This window comes from Electrophorus electricus, chromosome 5 (genome assembly GCF_041902795.1).
Source record: "Electrophorus electricus isolate QZ-2024a chromosome 5, ASM4190279v1, whole genome shotgun sequence".
NCBI lineage: Eukaryota > Metazoa > Chordata > Actinopteri > Gymnotiformes > Gymnotidae > Electrophorus > Electrophorus electricus.
In genome coordinates this window covers 26,785,127-26,795,284 of record NC_137501.1, presented here as the reverse complement: position 1 = coordinate 26,795,284, position 10,158 = coordinate 26,785,127, and the positions used below count along the sequence as shown (strand labels likewise).

General features: G+C 41.4%; 1 protein-coding gene across 3 annotated transcripts in view; it reads right to left on the bottom strand.

The window, feature by feature from the left end:
• Nucleotides 1-281: 281 nt before the first annotated feature.
• The window catches only part of abca1a (ATP-binding cassette, sub-family A (ABC1), member 1A), a 33,006-nt gene continuing 23,129 nt past the window's right edge, over nucleotides 282-10,158 (bottom strand). For 2 of the 3 annotated variants that reach the window (XM_027020478.3, XM_027020477.3), the window contains exons 28-50: nucleotides 9,998-10,146; nucleotides 9,784-9,908; nucleotides 9,589-9,687; nucleotides 9,264-9,453; nucleotides 9,055-9,149; nucleotides 8,938-8,970; nucleotides 8,494-8,599; nucleotides 8,167-8,241; nucleotides 7,665-7,834; nucleotides 7,375-7,552; nucleotides 6,979-7,094; nucleotides 6,648-6,792; nucleotides 6,393-6,516; nucleotides 5,913-6,042; nucleotides 5,648-5,768; nucleotides 5,393-5,455; nucleotides 5,099-5,205; nucleotides 4,805-4,946; nucleotides 4,469-4,603; nucleotides 3,855-3,958; nucleotides 3,594-3,686; nucleotides 2,716-2,959; nucleotides 282-2,305 (exon numbers count right to left, since the gene is read on the bottom strand). In XM_027020478.3, coding sequence (XP_026876279.2) covers nucleotides 2,165-2,305; nucleotides 2,716-2,959; nucleotides 3,594-3,686; nucleotides 3,855-3,958; nucleotides 4,469-4,603; nucleotides 4,805-4,946; nucleotides 5,099-5,205; nucleotides 5,393-5,455; nucleotides 5,648-5,768; nucleotides 5,913-6,042; nucleotides 6,393-6,516; nucleotides 6,648-6,792; nucleotides 6,979-7,094; nucleotides 7,375-7,552; nucleotides 7,665-7,834; nucleotides 8,167-8,241; nucleotides 8,494-8,599; nucleotides 8,938-8,970; nucleotides 9,055-9,149; nucleotides 9,264-9,453; nucleotides 9,589-9,687; nucleotides 9,784-9,908; nucleotides 9,998-10,146 — 2,885 coding nt within the window. In that variant the 3' untranslated portion in view covers nucleotides 282-2,164. Of the gene's footprint in view, nucleotides 2,306-2,715; nucleotides 2,960-3,593; nucleotides 3,687-3,854; nucleotides 4,000-4,468; nucleotides 4,604-4,804; nucleotides 4,947-5,098; nucleotides 5,206-5,392; nucleotides 5,456-5,647; nucleotides 5,769-5,912; nucleotides 6,043-6,392; nucleotides 6,517-6,647; nucleotides 6,793-6,978; nucleotides 7,095-7,374; nucleotides 7,553-7,664; nucleotides 7,835-8,166; nucleotides 8,242-8,493; nucleotides 8,600-8,937; nucleotides 8,971-9,054; nucleotides 9,150-9,263; nucleotides 9,454-9,588; nucleotides 9,688-9,783; nucleotides 9,909-9,997; nucleotides 10,147-10,158 lie in introns of those variants that run through there. The other variant, XM_081714617.1, reaches the window with a different exon arrangement.

Sequence of the window (10,158 nt, the reverse complement as noted above, 5' to 3'; positions counted from 1 at the left end):
AACACACTACAGAAAGACAAGCTGCAAGCTCTAATGACATAAATTATGGGAAATTAATGGACAAGCTCAATGCAGTTACCTAAATACACATTTAAACACATTAAATATAAAATACCTTTGTCCTTTAAAAGAAGCTCAGCTCAGAAAGAGCATATCATTCAACAGCCTTTGATAAGTAATCAGTAGCATACGTGATAAAGATGGTACAGTAAACAACCTCTCACAGCTATGGAGTAGCTGTATGTGGCCACCTGCTCAAAAAACAAGACTAAGCACAGCTGTAGAGACCAAATGTAATCTATTATTTATTTATACATAGGTACAGAAAATACGTAAGAGACTAAAATAGCCTTTAATACTTAAAATGTAAACACATGGTTTAACACAAAAGACAATGGTGAGACATTTTATACTAATGTCGACATTTGTTAAATAACATTTTGTATATGAAGTTGAAGCATGAATGTCCAGGAAAAAAAACAAAAAAAACAAAAACAGTTTAGCTATTATAAAGTGCTTCAATGTTGGACCAAAGATTCTAGGATAGTTCTCCATAGAAATAGAATTGTCATTGTCAATAGGTCATTTTATTTCTTATGACTCACTTCCATATTGCATAATTTGCAGTGACAAATCTTCAAATTTATTTTAAGGGTATTGAACTATAAAGAACCCCTGACAGAAAACCACCCTGAGGGAAAACTCTACTGGTGGCACAATGTTCTTTTTGGTCACAGTTACCTTTGGGCCAGGAAAAACAGCCTATGTAAGCAAAGCCCAAAATATGAAAGTGATCATGTAAGATTACTAACATTACAGGAATTTATGAAATTTAGAGTTTTATGAAATTTAGGAGGAATAAAGTCCTGAGTTGTGAGCGCAAACTTCCATTAATAGGACATATAGCCTGTAACTGAACTGTTTAGGCTTTTCAGACTAGATGAGATATCCAAGGCAATTCAAGTGTGATAGTATTAAAATCAAACAACAGAAGTGTTGTTTACTACTGCACAAAAAATCACTGACCACAGCACATGCAGTAGTACACAACGATTCATGATATTCAATAGTAACATTACAGAACAATGCGGGTCAAACTCACTTCCTTGTGCTGTCATGTGTTTGTTTGGCTGGGTGGGATTGCAGTGACATGATGTGCACTAGTGACTCTTGTTTATACCTTTGAGTGGTTTGGCACACAATGCCTCAAAACATTTGTTGTGTTTAGTTTAGGCCACCTCCTCTCATCTGAGGTATTTTTTTAAATAAGCTTCAATCTGAATTTTATTACAAAAAAAATGAATCTCTTAAAGAAGTGTCACCAGATCCCACCGTTATTCATCCAGAACCATCCTGAACACTACACATCTGTCTTAACCCTCTTGAAAACACTACACATCTGTCTTAACCCTCTTGAAAACAGCAGGACATGACAGTATGATCACAACTCTCATGTGGGATAAAGAGCATGCGTCAGATCTTCATAAGGCTTCATCAAGCCTTGATGTAAAGCATGCAGCACACACTTTGGAGAAACCACTAACTAGCAGGACTATTATCATTCATTCTTCACTTCTTGTAACAGCCAGTCTCTGTTCTTTGTCCTTTAGTAGAGTGTTCCTTAGCCACCTTACTGAACAGCAGTAGAGAACAATAGCGACACCCATACATATATGTTTTATACAAAAATTGTTTTGATGCATATCTAAAAAAAAATTAGAATCAGGCATCACTGCTGGAACAGGTTGACCTCACCAGTTGATTACAAGGCTGCCCATGAAAGCAAGAAGTTAGACTCTGATTTACAAAGCCTTGCTGGCAGTGTCTGAAACTATGCATGTCATCCATAAGCAGTCTCGTCGATCACTACAAGGAAAAAGCACTGCAAAGGAACAGAGAGCTTCAAGTTTCACGCATGCTAAAGTCACCGAGTGGATGGAGCTCCAGGCTCTTCCTTGCTGGCATCTCAATGGAATCATCTCCATTTTGTTTCTTGCATTGATTTGCATTGAGTTTTGCATTAGGTCCGACACCCTCTTTTGGGCACACACACCACTGAACATATACAAAATGAACTAAAACAGTAAAAAAAGAAATAGAAAAATGACACTAGAGACTCATGAAAACACACAAGTCCATCTATTGTGTGATGAGCTTAGATAAATCACACTACAGTCTCCTTGGCTTTTTCGTTCATGAGAAAAGAGTTGAGCTGAGAAAAGTCCACCACAGCATCGTTCTTATTTATTGAAATGTCCTTTAAGTGGTCCTCATCACTTTGGTCCTTCGCAAAATTGACAAAAACCTAAAGGAAAAAGACAGGGATGGGAGTTTCACATGTGGGTCAAGCTGAAAATATAATAATAATCATGCATTTATATAATAATTATTATTATTTAGAATAATTAGGGAGCTTTCATGCTTGCTATATCCTCTACTAACAATTACTTGCAATTTTTCTGCTTTAGACATTATTAAGGCAAATTTCCCCAATACCTCACAAACTGCGATTACATCTGAACCTGGGCTATTCAATTAAGGGGTGTAGCCTACAAGTTTCTGCTCGAACCTTGCAGAACTCTTATAACCACACCTTTTCAACCAAGACAGAAGCCTAATTAACAAAATTAAGCGTCCGTCCTGGGGGTTGGTTCGAAAACCCACAATCTGGAGGCTGTCAGCTATATGGCCCTTGGTCTAAACATGTGCCCATACTTGGTCTAACGTGGTTTGAGAGACTGAGTAGTCCTCGATGTGGAGCTCCTCCTTGTTCTTGGCAAGGATGCTGAAGATTCGGGCCAGTGAGGAGAGGGAGGAGGGCAGCTGGTACTGCAGCATGTTCCTGTGCTTCTCCTTCAGCGTGCTGCCGGGCAGTTCCTGCTCGATGAACTCCATCACTGGCTCCAGTTGTGGGTCAGCACCGGCCACCCGGAGAACAATGGTGTAACCGTCTCCGAACCTGGCACACACAAGCGCGCACGGATGCTACTCATCAAATACTGTCATTGTGTTATGCATTGTTGAATAACTAGCTTAGTGTCGCGATTGGCCCCTCCCTAGCATCCTGTCATCATGGTTACCCTGTCTCATGTCTTTGTTTTGCTTTACTTCCTTGTTTTGGTTCCCTTCCTGTTCTGGTCCTTGTTTTCGTTTTGTCTTTCTCATTTGTGTCACCTGTTCATTATTAGGTTACATTAGTACATGTATATATACCCTGTGTTTGTTCAGTCTTGTTGCTGGACATTGTTATTCCATACCTCTATCATGTTTGCGCTGCCTGTTGTTATTTTAGCCTCTTGTGTTATAGCCTAGTTTCTAGTGTTTATTTCATTGTTTCTTATCCATTATGTCTAGTATTCATGTTGGTGAGTTATCTGTTTTGGACTGCCCTCGTTATATGACCCTGGACCATGACTATGACCCTGATTTTGGAAATGCTCTTAATAAAGCGCCCCCCTCTCAGTGTTTGCATCCGCCTCCTAATTGCTCTTCATTACACTCAGCAATTGAGACAGGTATAAATTGGGAAGCATCGTACCACAAAGTGCACTTGTTATGTACTAGTAGTGTGTTGCTGTAATTAAAGTGCCTACCTGTTCTTTAAGTGCTGGACACTGCCCAAGCAGCGGAACCTGCCATTGACCATAATGGCCATGCGAGTGCACAGCGCCTCACATTCCTCCATACTGCCAAGGGAAAGGAGATTCAGAAAGGGGGTTACGTAAGATGTGAGCATCACAAACAGACCCCACAAATGGAGTATAATTAAAGTTTGTGATTAACTGATACCAGTTAACATCAGGTTAATGTGTGTTTGAGTAGTATGTCTCTCCTCGTCTCGCTTTCTGTCTCACCTGTGTGAGGTGAGAACGACAGAGCGTCCCTCTTTGATGATGCTGAGGATGCAGTTCCAGAGAGCACGGCGGGCCTTGGGATCCATCCCAGTGGTGGGTTCATCCTGTTACCATCACAACAGCCAGGTTAACCCTCACTCATGGTCTTAAGAGGAACAATAACAGGAAGAATGCCGCAAAAAACAGTAAAAGGGTCTTGAGCACAATCTGACCTATCGAGTGTTAAAGCCCTGCATGAGGGAAGCTGGCAGTGTGGCAAGTGGCAAAGCTACTGTCACAGAGGTCACATAGTTATTGTTTGGATCCTAGAATGGGGAAGCCAGCCAAGCGGATTCATGCTGGGCGCTGCTCCAACCAGCTCCAACTGATGTTGGAACTTGGATGACCTCTGGATATGTTAGCTTAGCTGACCCCAGTAAATAAAGTTTAGTTGTTGTTGTATTTCAAGGTTGAAGTAAAACCTTGAAAAAAGCATCATGTTGTAATAACAGATATGATGACTCAGTAACTTAATACAACTGAAAAACAGTGCGGCAATGGCTTCTTTGGAGGGACAGTTAGAACTGGTATTTTTCTTAGTCAGGACACTGGATTCATTTCCGCAGTACACTCACCAAGAAAACGACTGGAGGACCTCCGATCAGGGCTATGGCGGTAGAGAGCTTCCGCATGTTTCCTCCACTGTAGCTGCCTGCAGCTTTGTCTACATACTTCACCAGCCCCAGTTTACGGATTCCCCACTCTGCCACCTGCAAGACATGCGTGTGGCATGAGTCAATGACACCTGCCAATATCTTATCTCTCCCAGTTGGATCCATGCTAAGCTAACGCTGTTGAGTCGTTTCTAACATGCCAAAAGATCATTCTGACTACTGACAAGTGTACTGGCAAGTAAAGTATTTCAAATCCCGATGTGATTCCGAGGCTAAGATTGCTCTGGGTTTGCTGACCTCACACACTTCTTTCTCTGGAACACCACGCAGGATGGCATAAAACTCCAGGTGCTCCCGGCCAGTGAGCAAGTCATTGATGGCGTCAAATTGTGGACAGTAGCCCATGTTCTGGTGCACCTCGTCAATCTCTGTCAACACACTGAAAGGCCAAACCATGCACTTATAACAAGCCAGTGAAGATAATGTGAAATTTTCACAAAATTTATTTGTATGTTTCTACAGTATTAGTTTTGAGTGATTTACTCACTGTATATTAGGTCATACAGTAAATGCTATATTGCATTTTCTTACCTCTTGCCAGCTAAAAAGGCCTCTCCACTTGTGACAACAGAATCACCAGTGAGCATTTTGAAGGTGGTCGTCTTTCCAGCACCATTAACACCAAGTAATCCAAAACACTGCAAAGAGAAAGGTAATATGAAAAAATCATGGACCCAATATAGCAAAACTGATTAAAAACATCAACTCTTTGAAGTGAACATCATTTTCCTGACTCAAAACAAGTTCAGTAGTTCTTCAACTGAACTGCTTGGTATGAGCATAAAGGTATCTTCTCATAAGGGAGATTGAAGGCTATGTGCTTACTTCTCCGGGTGGAATGCCCACACACAATCTGTCCACGGCCGGTTTCTGCTTCCTCTTATACACCTGCAGCAACATAATATCGTCCGTTTATTACTGAAAGGGCCCCTCTTTACTACAGCAGAGCACTCCTGATTTATTTATGAATTCTTCAAGCCGCCCCTGAAATGTTCAGCTCATCGTCACAAGAGAAAAACCAAATGCTGGATCTTAAAATGGATCCTTCACATCGCTCCTGCTCCCCCGGAGTGTGCTCACCTTGGTCAGCTCCTTGAGCTCCAGGATGTCGCTGTGGCCAGCCCCACTCAGGATCCTCTGTCTCTCCCTGCCCACGTCCTCATCCTCTTCTCCGATTGGCTTCAGGTGAGCGCTAAATCCCCTATGGGCACAATAATAAAGGCAGCACAAAAGCAAAGTGGGTCAAAGAAGAATATTGTATCTTTACTGCATTGTGGTTATTGATTGATATAGAAAATATATGTAAATTAATGACAGTAAGTGGGTGTGGCTGAGGGGGCGTTACCTGGCCTTGATGCAGAAACGGTATTGGATGAGCACGGTGATGCAGAAGAAGACCACGCCTTCCACTGCCATGGCAAAGAGGTTCTTGCCCACCATGTCCCATGCCAGAGGGGAACGGAACCGATTTTCACCTGAGAACACAGTGGAAGGTTACATTACAAATGTACCACATTCAATTATTTAGAAGGGCCCTGCAGGTAAATGTAAGAATCAAGAGACTTGTAAAAACATATGTTGTTCTGCCTTGCACTGTTCAAAATAAAACCTTTCTGAGGAAAGCAATCTAACAGCTTCTACAAGGCAAAAGTTTGTAGCTGAACTGTGTATGAGGGAAGACCTTGGAATCACGGCCCTGTATTTCAGAGGCACTGGTGTTGGTATGTGTGCGTGAATCACTGATGTTTTAAATAAGGGGGTAGCATTTAACAGTGTTCCATTAGTCATTGTGGAAAACTGAATGAACCTGTATGCGATACCCTACCAAATCTCTCTAGGGCATCAGCCATAGCCTGGTTCTTCACCATATCGATCAGTCCTCGACCCAGGCAGAAGTGAGGGAAAATCAGGAACACATTTTTCAAAATGTCATTGATGCCACCAATCTCCTGTATCAGGACAGATTACATAGGTTAGAGCTCTTGACATTTTAAGAAGTCGTGCTAAAATGCCTGTTTCAGTCCAAAGAAAACTTTAATCATTATTTGTACTGCTCATTCTGTGCATGGCTTGTACTTACATTACTGCCAAAAAGCTCCAGTACAAATGTAGACACGCTGCCATTGATTCCAATGAGGATATTCACACTAGTTAGCACCACATAGGCAGTGCTAGGGATTTTAAAGAAGAAGGATGCTGGGTACATCAGAGGGGTTATGGACCACCTGAACACACACACACACACACACACACACACACACACACAAATACACAGACATATGAACACAAATGTATGCTAGCCCCTTGGATGAGCCACCTTAACAACAAAGCTACACAATACCAGTCTTGCTCATATACTCCCCACAACAGCAGCATGAATGTGCTAATGAGCAGGTTAATCAACGCCCTACCCATAGAGCAGTAGAAGGAGAGCCAGAACGGGCAGGTTGGTGGAGGAGACATAGGCCTCCTGCTGAAAACAGATGAAGATGATGATGACAAGGGTCGCTGGGACAATGTAGTTGCACTGGAAGAGAAAGGCAAGGTAAGAACACATTCATATGCATATGTCAGAGCTTGAGCTACCCTGCTCCTCTTCCATTCGATCTGTACACACATTACAGAGCTTCTACTTCTGAAAAACTAATGCATAAATTATAATACCAAAACAGCTGCAAAAACTATAGACTTTATCATCAAAATTTAGACAATATAAATATTAATGTTCATATTTATTAAATGCCACCCTAGGTAATCTAATATTGGTGTCATTTGCTATTTTTGCCAGTAACTTAATGTGCTCTCACCATATCCCAGACAAAGTTGGCCAGCCAGTAGAGGAAAGGCTGTACTCCGCTAATAAACTGCATGTGTTTGGCTTTGTTCACTCTCTCCTGGATGAGAAAGACCACAAAGCTGGCTGGGACGAAGGACATGGCGAAGATAACGCAAATGGAGACCAGAACATCAACAGAGGTGGTCATCCTGCAAAAATTTAGTTAAAGTTAAAAAAAAAAAAAACATAAATATTGTCCTGAGGACTTTGTCTTTTTTCAGTTCATAATCTTCTTGTAAGCCAAACACAGCCTTTACTTACAGTGCCACCTGGGAGAGCTGCTCCTTTGTGAGATTAAGTGGGTGATTGAAAGCTCTGATTGCAAACTTGGCAGGATCCAGACTGGCAGGAAGGCTGGCACGCAGGATGCCATTGTTCATCACATTGAGGAAGGCCCCAATGCTGTGCCAGCCTTTGTTATTGAACCAGATCTGCACAAGGACAGGAGCGGCATGACAGCTTAAAATGACCTGAAATGCCCACATACTTCAGTTTGCAACTGCAACAGTTTCAGTTTATCTTCTATACGTCATCGTTTCAGCTACCTGGTAAATTTGCTGTGTGTGTAAACTTCATTATGGTGGGAATACACTTTTTCAGTTTCAGTTTTTTTCTCTAGCCTTGGCTAAAAATAACACATGCCCAGTGAGAATGATGAACACATCAGCTACCTCAAATCCATTTATAATGGCTCTAGTAGCACTACACTCATGCTGAGTTTTTGTAAGCAGCCATCTCTAAATATTATCACAGGTGTACTGACCTTCACGTTATTCTTGGTGTCCAAGCCTTGGATGAAGCCAGATAGGCTTCTTAAAAATTTGTCACCCGCAGTACCCTGGAACCAAATATCCAGTTTTAGTAAAATGAGACTTGAAGGTAAATTGATTGAACCTCTACTTGTAGGGATGGTCTGATCTGCAAACAGTGTTATCTTTTGTTTGATAACAGATTACTTAGAAATTGTATAGAGAATGGTACTCTGATAGTTTTAGTGTATGAACACAATTGCTTGTATCTTTAAACAAAGAAAATAACATATCATTAAAATATTATATATCTAAGGGGTATAACAGAGGCTAGAACTGACCCTTGCCAGGCTGAAACGACTCCTAATGTGAGATATAGCATCAGTGATCTCATTTGCAGGGGGCATCGCCTGAGAGCTTCTGGCACCCAGTGAGAATCCACCATATCTGTAAACGATCAGTGACGGAAAGAATTGTCAGACAAACAAATTAATGCCCCAGAAATGGGAATATGATGGTATATCCATAAAATGTTTGGCACTTCATTTCTGAATTTTTGTTGTTCAAATGTTAATATTTCCATAATTCCTAAACTGTTTAAATTAAATACCTCCAAGTTTAAACAAGGAACACCAAAACACTATAAAACAAAATGTTTTATAAAGTTGACGATTTGATGGTACATTTTTTATGGTACTTTTTTTTCATTGGCAACTTAAGAATGATTTACAAAATGTTTGAATACTTAGTATGTGCTACTCAGCATTTCAAAGATACATACATACCTGAATTCGTTGACCCAGATCTTGTTCTTCAAGCTGTTGTATGAATACAAACAAGAAGCTGTTAGCAAAATATCACTTGAAACCTATAATGGATGTATTTACTAGAATTCAACTTGCCTTTTTCCAATAATCTGTGCATATGTTTTCACCAGGTAGTCGGAAATATTTCTCCCAGTCAGATTTTGCAAAGTATCTGTAGTGCTGATTTTGATCTACAGAGGGAGATAGAAAGTTCAAGACAGCACACATTTAAACAACATACTGTTAGCCACACTCAGTAACTGTTAATAAACACCTAGAATAAATGTTATGCTTGTGGTTTTTACCTGCGGGGGAGGCAGACCACCTGCGCCTGGCGGACATTCTGGTAGCATCTTCTTCTTCATGTCGCAGCTGCACTCACAGAGAGGAGAGGGGTTTTCCATGGTCCAGTTACCTATCTGAAACATGGTCTGCACAGTCTCAGGAATCTCAGGCTCCACCCACTCCTCTTCTTTAATTGGACATGGGTCATCTCTGTTTTATAGAGGACAAAGAAAGGGATCATTGCTTTTATGTTGCCTTGATTTTCTGACATCAATGTTGTTATACCTTAGAAGCCTGTGACATGTTACAGGGCTTCTGTCATGAGTCAAAGACTTTGACACTCACACAGGCATGCCTGTCTCTGCGCATCGTCCCCTGTAGGCTGGTCTGTTAGTTAAGGCTCGAAGTAGCTTGTTTGTATGTATATCCTTAGTGGCATCATTGCTGGGGTGAAATCGTAATTTATTAGCATGCTGGCATCTAGTTAATTGAACCACAGTATACTGGCTTATATTCAAGTGCTAAAGTGGTGGTGTGTACCTGATGAAGGTGTACTGCTCCTCATACATGCTGGGCTCCAGGGCAAGGCTGGGGTACTTGCCAAAAGGTGGGACTATTAGACTGAAGACCAGGGCGATGCATACAAACACAGCTGGCAACACAATCTGAAATCAGCAATGTTTAGTTAAAAGAAATGCTCTCATTTCTAGAAAGTATTAGAAAACTGGGAGTCAACTGGTGTAGAGGGACTCACCTGAGCAAAGAACCCTTTCCTGGAACGTCGGGCATACAAGAAGCGTTTCCAGAGCAAAGCCACAAACTGCTGTCTCTTCAGACTCCAGCCTTTGACCTGGTATGAGCCTTTGCCATCAGAGCCTCCCAGCCAGTCTGTCTCTCGTGATTCTGGAGACATAA